The sequence below is a fragment of the Neomonachus schauinslandi genome, chromosome 3 (assembly GCF_002201575.2).
Source record: "Neomonachus schauinslandi chromosome 3, ASM220157v2, whole genome shotgun sequence".
Taxonomy (NCBI): Eukaryota; Metazoa; Chordata; class Mammalia; order Carnivora; family Phocidae; genus Neomonachus; species Neomonachus schauinslandi.
Window position 1 is genome coordinate 115,476,479 of NC_058405.1, and position 15,700 is coordinate 115,492,178.

Here is a 15,700-nt window from a genome sequence, read left to right on the forward strand (position 1 = left end):
ACTTCATAATTCCATTTACATGACATTCTGGAAAAGGTTTTTAAAAGTTTTTGTTGTTGTTGTTGTTTTTAACTGGTGCAGAAAATACCTCTGTGGATGTCCAGGGAGAGAAGGGAAGCAAGAGGGAAATTTTGAGGTGATAGAGAGGTTTTCTGCATCTTCATTGTGATGGTGAATACATGACTCTTTGCATTTATTAAAAGCCATAATACTATGCGTTCAGGGAGCCTTGAGTGGGGCTTCCTGCTCAGCAGGAACTCTGCTTCTCCCTCTTCCTCTGCCCCTCCTCCTCCCACACATGCTCTCTCTCTCAAATAAAACCTTTTTGAAAATATTTTATTTGACACACACACACACACACAGAGAACGTGCACAAGAAGCGGAGCGGCAGGCAGAGGGAGAGGGAGAAGCAGGCTCCCCGCTGAGCAGGGAGCCGGATACAGGGCTCAATCCCAGGACCCTGGGATCATGACCTGAGCCGAAGGCAGATGCTTAACCGACTGAGCCACACAGGCACCCCTAAATAAAATCTTAACAACAACAACAAAAAGCTATAGGGGCTTTTCTTAGTTTTGATCATTGTATTACAGAGAACAGTATGCTAGAATTCCCTGTACAATTTTTACAACTTTTCTGTAAATCTAAAATGATTTCAAAATGAAGTTCAAAAAAATGTTTGTTGAATTAACCAATTCAGAGGAGGGAAGAAAAAAAAAGTGTCTTTGTAGGCTGTAAGCCACTGGCCCCTGGAGAAGCCAGGGAAGGACAAGCTCAGGGTCAATGTAGCGTAGCTTCAACCGTACCTGCCTGCAATAAGGAAGCAGCTCCTGAGTTTGTGTCAATTGCATGAGATGGTGCCATATTCCACTTGGGGCTCACTGAACTGTAACTAGGACTACTGATGGGATAAAGCAAGAATCTGAAGGTCCCTGAAAAAACTGGAAAAACCTTTGGGGTAAGGTGCCTATCCCAACTATTCCTTTATTGTCTCTAAAGGAGAATAAAGACAAAGATGAGAAAAAGAACTCACGCTGCTATAAAGATTCTTCAGGTTCTTGGTTCTGTCGTAATCCACTGTTTCTAGAACTGTCGTATATTTGTCCTTAATCTGATGATAATTTTCTTTATATTTCACCTACACACACAAAAGATGGGTTATCCTTTTCTGCTGTTCGAAAATACATAAAGACAATCACGGCTCGTCCTGGAAGACGTACCTCACTGGCATTAATGCCACTTTGAAGAGCAGTCACGTAAAGTGGGGTGTCTGTGACCAGGTTATAATTTTGTAGGTTTTCTTTACCTCCTGCTGTATATTGTAGCTGTAAAGAAAAACAAGACACCGGAAATGGGAAAATACAGGTCTGCCATCAGATAGGGCAGTTTATGCCAACTTAGATGAGCCTTTATTTCTGGGTTTCTGCTTTAATACTAACAGAGAGGCTATCATTCTATATTCCTGCCGACTTTGTATGGTTGTCAAAATGAATAGTTTGTCTCAACCAACAGTGGGGTCTGGCTCTTTGTCAGGTCTGCTTCTCCATTCTCCATGTCTTCTCTGTGCACGCGCCCCATCCCTGACTGCAGTCCCTCAGGCTCAACATTCTGTTAACCTGCCCTGTCAGAGCCCAGCCGTATGCTGGGAAACTTTCCAAATATCTATTTTTTACTTCAGAACTTATCTACCCAAGGTCAAAGCATGCATTTGCATTTTACACTCTGCAAGTTAACCTTACCAACTTCAGCACAGATGCTTGAGAGTGGTTCACTATGAAAACACCTCTCAGGAAACTTTCTGTTATAAACATCAAATGCTTAAACCACAGGAGAGACTAAAACTGAGAAGGTCCGACACCACAGCAGGTCACCAGGAGAGGTTTTATTGGGCAGGGGGCCTTCGGTTGCCCTGGATCCTGCACTGTTAAAGCCAGGGCTGGCCTGGCTGTCACCCCACGGAGAGCACCACGGATTCCACTGATCCACAGTGAGCCAGTCCTTCTAGGAAGATCTCACCTGACTCTGGAGGTCATATGCTTTCTTGGCATGGAGGATCTGAGGTGTATCCCAAACGTAGCATCCAATGCCTTTCAGCCAATTCAAGTCATCCTTATACACATTCTGCAAGAAGGAAGGAATGATGAAAGGTGACAGGCACTAACTGAATTTATAATCGGGCATTTAGATAATTTCCTATCAGCCGTTGGCTGTGCTCAGTGCCTTGCGGTCATAGGGTGGGCCTCTCAACAGCTGGAGGTCTTTAATGCCCTGACCTAAAGAAGCTTAGGAGGAGAGGAATGGCTAAGTTTAGTCCGGTATGAAAATAGGTGGTGTCACATGGCCCAGAGGGGATTCTTACACCAAAAAGGGGTTACTCATATCACTGTGTTTTAAAAAGGAACAACATTTATGAATACAGGGACAAATGGAGCATGGAGGGCCAAGGCACGGTTGAGTGAAGCCTGTAGCTAAGTCAAGCTGCAGAAAGGACATCATACATCACTCAAGATCTCCTGTGCATTTCGGGCCCGTATAACGTTGGGTTCTTCCGGGAGAGACGTCCACTGATGGAAGAAGTGTTGGTATTCCAAGTCACTGAGGATGTATTGGCAGTGTTTAGCCAGCACGTGATTCATCATATCAATGGGGATGTGAACGTCTGCTTTGGTATCCTCATAATGTCTTCTGTAGTTCAACTAAAGAATCGTATTTTTGTAAAGGCAAAAAGAAGAAAGGGATTCAAGTGTTAATTATTCAGACTGACCTCTCTTCGAGTCTTATTTCTAGTATACATCAGTACCTTTAGAATAAACAAAGCCTGAGAACGATGATCTCATACTTTAATATATTTCTTCTTTTTCAATTTCCTATCCTTTCATAACACAGGGGGTAAATAGTTACCTTGTTGCATTCTCCTTTTTCCATACATAGATACTTCACTGTGGGTTAGTGGAGGAGGGAGGGAAAGGGAGGAAGCCCATAGCTATCAAAGGAACACAAGGCTAACTGGCAGGGGTGGGGATAAATCTCAAGAAGGACTCCACACCCCTCTCAACTAAAGAACATGTTACAAACAGGCAGACTAACAGTACAGATCCTCTATGAAAGTGAGCTTTGCTTACCACACTCCTCATCTTTTGGAAATCCAGACTGTGAACCACACCAGGGAACTCACTGATTTCTTTTCCAGCCAGGTAGTGGCCCTTCTGCTTCTCATAGGTCTCTTTGTATTTAAGCTGTGAAGTAGGTACAACATTGAGAATCACTGGGATTTTCTAACCAGCTCCCCAGTGAAGACTCTTAAACCCATGAGAAGAGAAAGTACTACTGACCTCACTGTTCACGTAGTCGGCATGCTTAGCTCCAACAATGGGAATGTAGCGTTCATCCAAGGTATAGCCGTAGGCCTTGGTTCCTTCCCATGCCCCTTTATACAGTATCTGGAACAAAGAAATGTGTGTCATCAAAAGTTTGTGGTCAACTTCCTTCAGATATTGCTAAAAAGAAAATGGTAAAACCACGGTAAAATATTTACGTTGAAAGGCAAAGCTTACATCTTTACTTAGAGCCATTATTTTGTCTACCTACGAATAGGGCTGAGTTTTTTGGTTTACTGCAAATTAAATCTACAGACAGTGAGGCATTTTATAACCGAGTTTAACTGTTTACAGTTCTAATAAAAGCGAAAATAAATTTTCACATAGGGAGAGAATCATCAAAGATTGCTTCCCATTGGGCATACGCACATACACACTACACACACACACACACATCATCCTTTGACTTAGATGAATTAAAATTTGGAGGTCAAATCTTCCATTTGTTGGCTGGAGATGTTAAACATGACTGCTAAAGAAGAACCAGTCTTTCTTCTCTTTTCCCTTTGGCAGGTGCTTAGTCCTATGTGTGCCTAGAGCTGCTACAGCACCTGATACGTTATTATCTATTTACTTGTATGTCTGTCCCTCTCATTTGCATGAGCTCCCGATGGGCTTGTCTTATTGAGCTTCAGCCCCTTAGTACTTCCTGCAGTGCCTGGCACATCACAGGAGCTCAAAAAAATACCAGCTGAATAAGTGCTATTTCTAATAAAGGCAAGTTATTTCTAATAAATAAGACTAAATACAATAAAAATAATCTTATAAGTTCAGTTATTCACAAAATCAGCCAAGGACATGAATACTGCCGAGAGCTTAAAATTAAGAACTGAGCTGTAAATGACATAAAATAAAACTTACAGTACTATAGAGTTTTCCCATGTCTTTGGAGTGGGTGATATATGGCGTATCTGGAGAAAATGTATACTTGCCCTTTATTCTTTTATTAAATGTTTCTTTATATTTTACCTAAGGAGAGAAAACAAGACAAAACCAAACAAAACCTTTGGTTAATATAAATGTATAAAGTTTTATAGTTTCTACCTAGCAAGATAATAGTCTACATTTAGAGATTTACATGAACGGGTTGAATTTAAGTTCTTTTTTTTTTTTTTTTAAAGATTTTATTTATTTATTTGAGAGAGAGAGAATGAGAGAGAGCACATGAGAGGGGGGAGGGTCAGAGGGAGAAGCAGACTCCCTGCCGAGCAGGGAGCCCGATGCGGGACTCGATCCCGGGACTCCAGGATCATGACCTGAGCCGAAGGCAGTCGCTTAACCAACTGAGCCACCCAGGCGCCCTGAATTTAAGTTCATTTTATCTAATAGGATAATTTGGACAAGAATATAGATATTTTCTGTAAGTGAGTACAGTATATCTCCTACTAGTGACTTTTAAGACATTCCCATGAACGATGATCTCATAGTTTCCCACCCCATTGTCCATTTTCTTACAAGCAGTTATCTGGAGGTAAGCAAATGCAGTCAATGACAGACACCTAACTCCCGAGTCCATGCACATCATTATACATAAAGCAAACTTACATCACTTTGATTGATTGAGTTAATCTTAGCCAAAACAATCTCTGGAGGATCCACCACACTTGAAAAGTTAGGATAGTTGTCAAGAGCATCTTTCTTATATTTTATCTGCAAGGAAACAGAGATGATTAAGACTGGTCTCCTTCCATCGGGTCCCTGCCCCCACACGGCAGGCGAGGCAGCCAGGCATTAGGTGAGAACAGGCTTCGTGTACCTGATTCAGCATTTCCTGGTTCTTTGTAACCCTCACGTAGTCCACAGAATCCAGGGGTATCCAGCCGATGCCTCGGAGCCACTCCAGGTCAGCTTTGTAGACATTCTGAGAGCAGGAAGAAAGATACAATGCAGGTATAAGTGACTCACACAGGACTACAGACAGTAGATCAGAAGCAACTTATTCAGGAGCTTTTTAAGGATTTATCTCCGGCGACTGTTGCTTCATTGATTCAGTCATGATTTCAACTGTTTGCCTGAGAAATATTTCTTGAGCTTGTTATTATGAGTGAGGTACTGTGCTAGGTGCTTTGAGGGCTAAGTATAAAGGAGTCTAGTGTAAAGAGAAGTCATTTACAAGGGGAGAGTATAAGAGCGAGAACACTCAAGTGCTGTGGGAGTTAGGGGCAGGGAGCTACTGTTTTCAGCAGTGAGCCTAAGAAAAGGTTTTACTGAGGAAGGTATAATTTTAGACGGACTTATATTTAATTACTTAGAAATATGTGGGACATTCAGACTATCTGAAGAAAGTGACATGACTAAATGGTCAGGTATTAAAGAGCAGGGGGATACATCCCTCAGGGCAAGCCTAGCTTTCCCCTCCCCCGCCTAGGGCCTGGGTTCTCTCAGGCCACCCCTCACCAACTGCAGTGGAGTTGCTAATCTGGTTAAGGTCCGCAACAATTGTTCTTCTGCAGCAAGAGTGAGGTGGGATGTTCAAGCTCAGCCCCTGTGCTGCAGGCAGTCTTTGATTTCCTGTTTTTCCACTTTGGTTATGAGAAGACCAGGTAGGGTTAGCTCCTGGGGGCACCTGAGTATCACGTTGATGCACTGTGTTTCTGTGGCTTGCAGACTGCTGGTGGCAGCTGCAGGTCTTGACTCAGGCTTCGCTGCAAGACTGCCTATGTCATGTACTCTCTACCCTACCTTTACCAAAGCTCTGTGTGAGGGACTCTGGGCCCCCATGTGGCTCATCAGTACTTTGTTTCCCTTTCGCTTTGATTCCTCGCAAGCAAGTCCTTCATAAATGCCTGCAGGAGTAAAATGCCTGGCAAAGCAAGAACAGGGCATTCCCAGGTCCTTGACTACACTATCATCCAATATTGTTAAAATCCCAACTCACTCTCCATTCTCACCCCAAGCCAATTATTATTTTAAATCAGCTGATAATTTTCCAGGAAGATGTGAGATGTTGCTGATGGCAAAGATGATGCAAAAAAAATTTTTAAAAAAATGACTTTGAAAGTTATTCAGATATACTAGTAGGCAAAGCTGTCAGCCAATCACTGCTCCTGGTCTTTCTCTACATCATATCCAACCTTAATTCCCTTCTGGGAACAAACTTAATATTTATGGCTTGAAGTCTCAAAGCTTGGTGCTTCCAGAATGCTGCTTATAATTCTCAAAGTATACCAAACATTTCTAGATAATTAAGAAACAAAGTCACTTACATCACTCTGTAGGTCATAGGCCTTCCTTGCCTGGATCACATCATTTTGGTCAGGATGACATATCCATTGGTGCAGGTAATTACGGTAATCAATATCACTGACAAGCTCCTGCCCATGCTTGGCGGCCAACACCGACACCGTATCAGCAGGTATATTGATCTTGGCCTTTGTTTTATGATAGTCCTCTTTGTATAGTCTGTCATTCTGAATCTGGCCTGCATGCTCAAACCAAACCAGTTTGGGATCATCTCTCATCGTCGGAACACCAACATAATGACCTCTTTGTTTTACGTGTTCAGCTTTGTATCTCAGCTGGTAGGAGAAAATAGAGATTGCATCAGTTTTGACAAGCACTCAAGGAAAAGGGGGGCTTGAAACGTCAGCAAATGCAGTCCTTCAGCCTCTTGTTACCTCTGCCTCCCTCAGAATAAATAACAAAAAGCACTGAAATAAATAAATATAAAGATCAAATTAAAAATAGAAAAAATAGATTTTCTTTCTAATTCTGCCTATATTTTATTTGAAAGCTTAGCAATCTTAAGGAAGTGAGGGAATAGAAGAAAGAGTAAAGCACTCAAACAATAGCTTTTAAAGAAGCCCACAAAACAAGACAAAACCCCCAAAGCCCACAGGGAGGACCAGAAAGGAGAAGGTACTTCAACCATCCCCCAAGCCTGGCCAGGCCTGCTAGCCCCAGGCACACTGCAGCGTGCACTCATCTACAGATAAATTACCTCGCTCTGAACGTCACTAGAGTGATGGGCGTGAACAAATGGTACCGCATCCGGAGGCAAAATGTAACCCGTAGCTTTTTGCTTCTCCCAGCCTTCCTTGTAGAGATACTAAAAGACAGAGAGCCACAATAGAGGCTTACACGAAGGAGTTAGAACGGGGGTATTGATCGTGTGCATCCATGTCCCACAGTTACACTATGGTCCTCTGTCCCCACACAGAGTACCAGGCATCTGGCTAAAACCCATACCTGGTCCAGTATCCGGGCTGCCTCCTGGGCAGTGTGCAGCAAAGGGGTTTCTGTGAGGGTGTATTTCGATTTGGTATCATTCCAATCTTTCCGGTATTTAATCTGGAAAGGAGAGGCAAGAGGTGTAAGTTACTTGATGTTAAGAAAGCATAATGTTGTCCAAGCAAATGCTAGCATCGTCTCAATGATTACAATCCATATCGCAGACAATGATTGCATGCTGAGCTAACGTAGGTGGAAGGCTTTGAAAATGACATTTCATGATTGGGCAATTTTAGAATGAGAGACATGTACTTACATCATTGAGGATCTCGCCACTTTGTTTTGCAGTCACATAATCAACTCTGTCATCCACAGGAGTAAAGTTGAGGGTTTCTATTTTTGTGCGGTATTTTTTCTATAGGAAAGAAAATATCTTTCAGACAGTTGCAGTTTCTGGTCCTGTCTGAGCTGAGAAAGAGACACTAGATTTAAGGGCCTGTCTCTACCAGAAGTGTAGAGTGCCGTATTTGAACGGCACCTTCTTGGCAATTCGGCCTTTTTCTTAGCATTTTATTTTTTAACAACTGGGTTGGCTTCTTATATCTCCCACGGATTTTAAAGTAGCAGATTTGCTTAGCTACCAAGATCATGTACTGTATCATTCTGTGTATCACGTTACTCAATACATTTTTTTCAACTGAACAAACTTCTCCCAAGCATATTGCCATTTCTGACAAAAGACGTTTTCCCTTTATATAATTCCAAGCATCAGCTGAGTATACTGTATATTGTATTATGGATGTGGTCCCCTGATGTGATAGGGACAGTAGAGGATTGTTTTGGGAAAAGGTATGTCTGGCTTAAATGACAGCAATTGCAATTGTTAAAATTGCTGATGGGGAATGATTGAGCTTTGGCTTGTATATTTTTGTTCAGTCTCCCAGGAAACGCACTGAATGGCAGGTGAAATCTTGGAATACCTCACTGAAGATATCCGCAGCATGTTTAGCGTGATTGACAGAGACGGAATCATTCGGCATCCACCCAATCCCACGTAACCATTCCAAGTCCGCCTTGTAGACAGCCTGTGGAAACAAGGCCGAGTGATTTCAGCAACTCTGGTCATAACCAGGTCCTATTTATTCTATCCCTTGGTTTGATGGAGAAATACACATAAGAATGACATACTCAAGCAGCCAGGCAGGTAACGTAAGTAAATTCATTAGGAGGTCAGGTGATATGAAAAACTGGGGGATCTATTTTCTATGTAAAGGGGGTTAGCCTCAATTCAGCTCCACCTATTGTTGCCTGGGGTGTAATGCATGTCCCGAGCTTCATTCTCTGATTTTTTCCTAAAGAACTAAGAAATCTTAGATTTGTGCCCCAAATTTCCTGATTTAAAAAAACCTTGGCAAATTAACTCAAGATTTTTAAACACTGTATTAACTATAAAAGCTTATCTGTGCCTACATCCTTTCCATGGACTGCCAATGTTTTACTTATGATATCAACCTCTGTTACTCCTTAAATTCCATAAATAGTATTTTCACAGCCGTTGTCTTTATATTGTTACAATTAAGATTTGTATTCACACAACCCTTTATTCCTTGATACAGAATCTAGAGCTTCCATGGCTTTGCGGATTTTTGACACTGTACTAGAAGGTCTAACTAAAACCAAACTCTTGGCTGTATAAAGACAGGAAGTGATGATACAAAAATTTAAGAATATAAACTTTCTGGGAGTCATGGCAAAATGATAGACGAACTCATCCTAAAATGTAGCCCACTCACATTGCTTTGCAGTTGGTAGGCTTTCTTGGCCTGAATCACATCGTTCTGGTCAGGCATGCATGTCCACTGGTGTAAGTAATTGCGATAATCAATGTCGCTGACTAGGGTCTGGCAATTTTTAGAATGCACGATGGAAAGCATATCCACAGGGCTCTGGAACTTGGTCTTCCATTTGGCCCAGTGCAGCCGGTACTCTCTTTCATTCTGAATCTTGCCAGCTATGAGGGCCCAGCGGATCTTGTTGTCATCCCTGGCGGTGCGGGTCCCCACATAGTATCCCTTCTGCTTCTCATGGTCAAGCTTGTATTTATACTGGAGATGGAAAAACAAAGCAGATGGATCACAGTATGTATTCCTGATGCACCTAGGATGTTTGCTTAGAAACTGACAAGTCAAACAAGGCCACACGTACGTCACTGGCGATTTCCCTGGAGGCCTTGGCAGCCTGGATAGGGATGGCATCCAGCCGTACATCACAGCTCATCTTCGTTTCATCCCAATCTTCACGGTAAATTTTCTGAAGAGGACAAAAAAATAGGGTATCATTTCGGATTCAGATGTACTGATAATTTCAAGGGTTCAAGTAGAATTAATAGTCAAAGTAGTCCAGTTTTGAAGTCCCAGAATCTGTTAAGAAGGGAATAAGTAAAAGAATAATTCTCCACCATGCTATTGGAAGATGAAATGGTGTCTGGAGTCCAGAGACCTGGGCTTGATGAGAGTTCTTTCTAATTTAAATAATGGCTTCTCTGTAGTACCTCATGGTTTATATAACAGGGCTTAGTGGCTTTTTGTCCTGGCGTATTGGTAGCATTGGGATAAGACATTAATGAGGACTACTGGATTTCTTTTGTTTTTTTTTTAAAGATTTTATTTGACACAGAGAGACACAGTGAGAGAGGGAACACAAGAAGGGGGAGTAGCAGAGGGAGAAGCAGACTTCCCGCCGAGCAGGGAGCCCAATGTGGGACTCGATCCCAGGACCCTGGGACCATGACCTGAGCTGAAGGCAGACGCTTAACGACTGAGCCAGCCAGGAGCCCCTTATGGATTTAATTCAATAATTCGATTTATTTAATTTTAGAATTCAAGTCAATTTTATAATCTTCAAAATTATAAACTTTTTATATTTGTGGGGAGGTTTTCCCCAGGATGGTTTCTTAGATCTTCTTACGTGGTTGGTGATGAATATTGTTTGGGAATGTTAGATGTTCCTTCTGAAGGACAGTTGGAGGTTAACAGCTTTTTTTTTTTTTTTTTTTTTTTTAAGTAGGCTCCCCCCCCAACGTGGAGCCCAGTGTGGGGCTTGAACTCATGATCCTGAGATCAACACCTGAGCTGAGATCAAGAGCTGGATGCTTAACCGACTGAGCCACCCAGGCGCCACCACAGTAGCCATTTTTTTTAAATACAGCGTGTACAGAGAAGTAGGGTAGTGACTGATTTACAGATAGCTTTTTAAATATATGTTCATATTTAAATGGACACATTCTGTGTTGACAATGTCAGAGATTCTCAGAAATAACAGTAATTCAAATGTATAATTCAGAAATCATACCAAACAATATAGGAGCTTTAACAGTGCAGAAAGGAGAGATGAGTTTCAATTAATAGTTTCATGGGCTTTGCATATCTGAAATATGAAGTGCTCATACAAATTTTGTCCTTGTAAGTAGAGATAAGTTTTGTATGAATTTTCATTCAAGTTTTTGTATGAATTTTGGGTGGTCCTATTTAACAATAGACTCTTTTTTTTGTACAAAAGAAATAGTATTCTCCACATTTCAACGTATTGGAGAATGTTTAATGCAAACTTATTACGTTATTTAAAATCTTTTGTTTTTAGTTTTATTACATATATTGTTACACTATTTTTATTTATGTAATAAATTTGTTTATGTAGTCAAATATATTTTTTATTAAAAAAAAATCTGAGTTTGAAGCCAAACTTCACCTACTAACTTTAAGATCATGGGTTAATTCCTCAATCACCTTAAAGTGATTGAGGAATTAACCTTCCCATCTGATAAAAACAAAGTAACACTATTTTACTCATATGATTAGTTTGAAGATTAAATGAGTCAATTTTACATGAATTTGCTTGGTTAACCAGAAAATCGTATACAAATATCCTGAAAAAGTTGTGTTTCCCAAATGATAGAAACAGTTTTAAATAGTGGATTTTATCAAGATTATAGTCATGGTGACCCCATGCATTAAAAAAAAAAAAAATTACATTTTGGTTAGCATTCAAATACGATGTTTGATTTCTTCCAAAGCACAAGCCATTCTCATTAATGTCTTCATATCTAATATCTAAAGTTCACAACTTTACTTTTGGCATAGTTTCAAATACTAGTCTTGCTTACATCAAGATATCAACAGTAGGGTTCTGGTATTTTCAGCTGAGAAATGCATCATGCAAAAGAGAGCACATGAGACCTTCCCTGATTGTCCGGCCAAAGATGCCTCTGGATTGAAAAGAAGAGGCTGAGGTGAAGAATGGACTGCCTCTCCAACCAGTCACTTGGTGATGAGGGGGCACTGCACCATACTATTCTTGTATGAAAAAAAAATGTATCAGTGCCCTAAATTTTATTTTCTTCCCATCTCTTGGAAAAAATTAGCTCATTACAACAGAGCTAATGCGTATAGTTTGGCACATGGTGAGGAATCTTTGCTGGGCAGTTTCCTTCTCTCATAAAGATGTGTTATTTTCTGGAAGATGTGAAGTTCCAAACCATGGTGAACTGCACTAAAGTAGTATCCTTCTTCTAGGGTGATATTTATTCTACACATAAGAAATCTCTGTGATCCATGAGGACAATACCTTTCTTGAGCTTTCTTAAATTGTGTGGCTAACCATCGAATTCTCTCATTTTATCTAATAGATTAAGTTCATTCTCTTCCTTTTTCCAGACATAAGGATTTATCCTGCAAGTAAAGATAATTTTGCCTTTTAAACCCAATATTTATCTTTTATTCTTACTCTTATGTAATTATTTTGGCTTGAGTGAGGAACTTACTCACTTAGCTGGTAGTTCCAGCAAATGTTAAATAATAATGGTGATGTCAGTGGGCATCCTTGTTTTATTCCTAGCTTGAATGAGAAGATTAGCTTACTAAGGATGAGCCTGGCCTTTGATTTGAGATTTACTCTTTTAGTCACATTATGATATTCATTTATTCTTATTTTACTAGGATTTTATTTTTAAAAATAAGAATGGATATTGGATTTGGTCACATGCCTTTTTTCAAATCTAATAAGGTGAATGTGTGATTTTTCTCTTTTGTGCTATTACATTATTAGGTTTCTGAATATGGAACCCTCTTGGCATTCCTGGATGAACTCTAATTGTTTGTCTCCTATCATATTCATGTACTACTGAATTTTATTTGTTAACCTTTTATTTAAGATTTTCCTCATTATTGGTCTACAGTTTTCCTTTGTGGAATTATTTTTGACAAGTTTTGGTAATTGTGATGGCTTTCCTTCTTTCATTAGGCTCTATGATTGTTTGATTATTTCTTGAAGTTCTGAAGGAATTCTCCTATGAAATCATCTGGATGACCCTGATATCTGAGAGGAGGAAGCAGCGTCTTTAATAATCCTCTTAATTTCTTGCTATATGTTTTTACTCTTTTCCTTGGGTCATTTTGGTAATTTATGATTTCCTAGAAAATCCCCTCTAGATCTAGGTTTTCAAATTCATATAGAGTTTTGCAAAGAATTCTCATCATTATTTTGTGTTCGTCTGTCACTAATGTCCCTTTCTTGTTCATGTGTCTCTTTATCCAGTCCTCTTTCAGGTTTCTCATCCTTATCCCCTTCTCCCTTTTGTCATGTTGACATGGGCTCACCAGTAACTGGCCTTGCTGGGTGACTCAGAGCAAGGGATCTGCTCCTTTCCTCACTCCTGGTCAAAGGGCTGATGGTAAAGAGTCTTCAGGCAATCTTTTCTCTTGCCTATGAAGAGTTCCCTAGGGATATCATAGCACCCACTGGGTGACTTTCCAAACCAAAAAGGAGTCTGTTGAGGTACTTACATTGCTCATATTAAGAGCATTGGCTCTGGCGAGGTTAATTTCTGGCGTATCTGGCATTATGTGGACTGAAGTTTTATCCTTGTCCCAAACTTCTCTGTACTTCGGCTATGGGAAAAAACCCACAAAATTATTTTGCAATTTGTAATTCTGCTAGTTCCAGTGTACAACTTTCAACTTTTCTGATCCCCAATTTTTTCATATTAAGGAAGAAACATCTAAAAGTTTTTCACATAAGTTACTCAAATTTAATATTAAATTGGTATTAATATTTTTCATTTAAAATTTATGAATAACAAGAACACAATCTTAACAACATTACGTATTAAAACCTTTGCTATTATCAACGTTCTTATCTTACAAATAGATTGCCAGGTTAATTATTTATCAGTCACTTACAAGCATGACTTAATTTTAACATACGAGGGAAAGGTGACTTACAATACTAATATTTTCAGCATTCGACTTAGCAAGGACAACTTCAGGTGTGTCAACAACACTTGTGTACTTGAGGCTCACTACGGGGGTCCGATAGACACTGTCTTGTAGGATCTTCTGGGCATTCTTGACCCTCAACACTTCAGGAGACCCTTCAGGCATCCAGCCAATGCCACGGAGCCACTCCAAGTCAGCCTTATAGATGGCCTGGGAAAGAAAACAAAGGTAGGTAGAAGCAGGGTTTTTTAATTGTGGCAAAGTCAGAAAGCAGTTTTTTGTTGTTGTTGTTTAAGATTATTTATTTGACAGAGAGAGAGAGAGACAGCGAGAGAGGGAACATAAGCAGGGGGAGAGGGAGAAGGAGAAGCAGGCCTCCCACCGAGCAGAGAGCCCGACGCGGGGCTTGATCCCAGGACCCTGGGATCATGACCCGCGCGGAAGGCAGACGCTTAATGACTAAGCCACCCAGGCACCCAAGAAAGCAGTTTTATGTTCTATTTTACCTCCCACAAACAATAATTAAAATTGAGCATTGGCCTGACAAACACAATTCATCCTATGCACAGCAGTGTTCTATTCTGCTTTGTTTTCTGTGGCGGGGGCACCAATACATACTCTAAAAAGCAGAACGACACAGAAGGAGCTCTCTCTCTGTGGGATGCATGGAAGATCTCGAATAATATTTAAGTAACATCATTCTAGCTCAGGTGGACTTTTAAAGCAGTAATAAATAATTAAAAGAAGGCATTCATTCTACACAAGAAATAAATATCCTCATGGAATCCATGATTTCCAAAAAATTGAATGGGCAGAAAATATGAGTAAATCTAAAAATACTTCAGGTAAACTAATGAAACACCATATTGTGAAGAATACCATGTTAAGGGAAACTAGTGAGTTTGGAGCATGCTGCTGACCTTTGACATTAATTTCAAAGAAGTAGCCCTGTCATTCTTCAGTTGAGGGACCATGCGAATTCTCATGTTTAGGACATTACAAACACTGCACACATTTAGGAATCTATAGAAGAATTCTGGTAGCACCACAAAGAGTAAAAAAGAAAACTCCCAATAAGCCCAGCCATAAGAGAGGCAATCAGTAAACTTGGTAAAAATGCGAAAGGGAAGTGCTTATGTAGGGAGAGTTGTATTTTCCCAAGTCCTCCGAGGGATGACCAGGCAAAGCTGTGGAAGGCTTTCTTCCTGGAGAACAGCTCACTACCCAGGCCCCTCAGTTGGTACTCTCTGCACAAGCAACAACTTACATCACTCTGCAGGTCGTAGGCTTTCCTGGCTTGGATCACATCATTCTGGTCGGGAAAGCAAGACCAGTGGTGCAGGTACTGGCGATAATCCACATCACTTACTAATGCCTGGCCTTCTTTGGCAGCGTTGATGGACACCATGTCCACTGGGATGGAGATCTTGGCCTTGTGGTCATTGTAGGCCTTTTTGTACAGCCTGTCATTCTGCATTTTTAATACATTTGCCGCCCAAACCAGTTTAGGGTCTTCCTTGGCATTGCGACATCCAATATAATGGCCTTTCTGTTTCTCGTAAGCGGTTTTGTATAGATACTGGTATATGTGAACAGAAGAAAGAAGAGTCATTTTTCCAAACTCACTTTGTCTCAACAGCCTGCTCCAAATAACTCCATCTCCCTTAGACTGGGCAGTGTTTTTCTTTAAGTCCATATTATAAGTTTTATGATTCTTAACGCATTGGTTTCTATGTCCACATGCACAAAAACATAGTGAGCACCTCTGAGGCAAGAACTATGCTTCTGGATTATCCCCAGTACAGGCTTATCTCGTGTTTCCCAAACTTCAGTCACTGTCTACCACCTTCACGTTTTAGTTTATCAACTAGATTCTTTGTTTAA

At 40.6% G+C, this 15,700-nt stretch overlaps 1 protein-coding gene across 1 annotated transcript in view; it reads right to left on the reverse strand.

Annotated features, from left to right (window-relative positions):
* The window catches only part of NEB (nebulin), a 200,218-nt gene that overhangs the window by 67,715 nt on the left and 116,803 nt on the right, over window positions 1–15,700 (reverse strand). The window contains exons 76-93 of the mRNA XM_021702909.2: window positions 13,823–14,026; window positions 13,385–13,489; window positions 9,750–9,854; window positions 9,338–9,649; window positions 8,525–8,629; window positions 7,861–7,959; window positions 7,563–7,664; window positions 7,315–7,422; window positions 6,581–6,892; window positions 5,131–5,235; window positions 4,920–5,024; window positions 4,236–4,343; window positions 3,330–3,437; window positions 3,120–3,233; window positions 2,496–2,693; window positions 2,014–2,118; window positions 1,218–1,322; window positions 1,031–1,135 (exon numbers count right to left, since the gene is read on the reverse strand). Of these exons, the coding sequence (XP_021558584.1) occupies window positions 1,031–1,135; window positions 1,218–1,322; window positions 2,014–2,118; window positions 2,496–2,693; window positions 3,120–3,233; window positions 3,330–3,437; window positions 4,236–4,343; window positions 4,920–5,024; window positions 5,131–5,235; window positions 6,581–6,892; window positions 7,315–7,422; window positions 7,563–7,664; window positions 7,861–7,959; window positions 8,525–8,629; window positions 9,338–9,649; window positions 9,750–9,854; window positions 13,385–13,489; window positions 13,823–14,026 (2,505 nt within the window). The remainder of the gene's footprint in view (window positions 1–1,030; window positions 1,136–1,217; window positions 1,323–2,013; window positions 2,119–2,495; window positions 2,694–3,119; window positions 3,234–3,329; window positions 3,438–4,235; window positions 4,344–4,919; window positions 5,025–5,130; window positions 5,236–6,580; window positions 6,893–7,314; window positions 7,423–7,562; window positions 7,665–7,860; window positions 7,960–8,524; window positions 8,630–9,337; window positions 9,650–9,749; window positions 9,855–13,384; window positions 13,490–13,822; window positions 14,027–15,700) is intronic.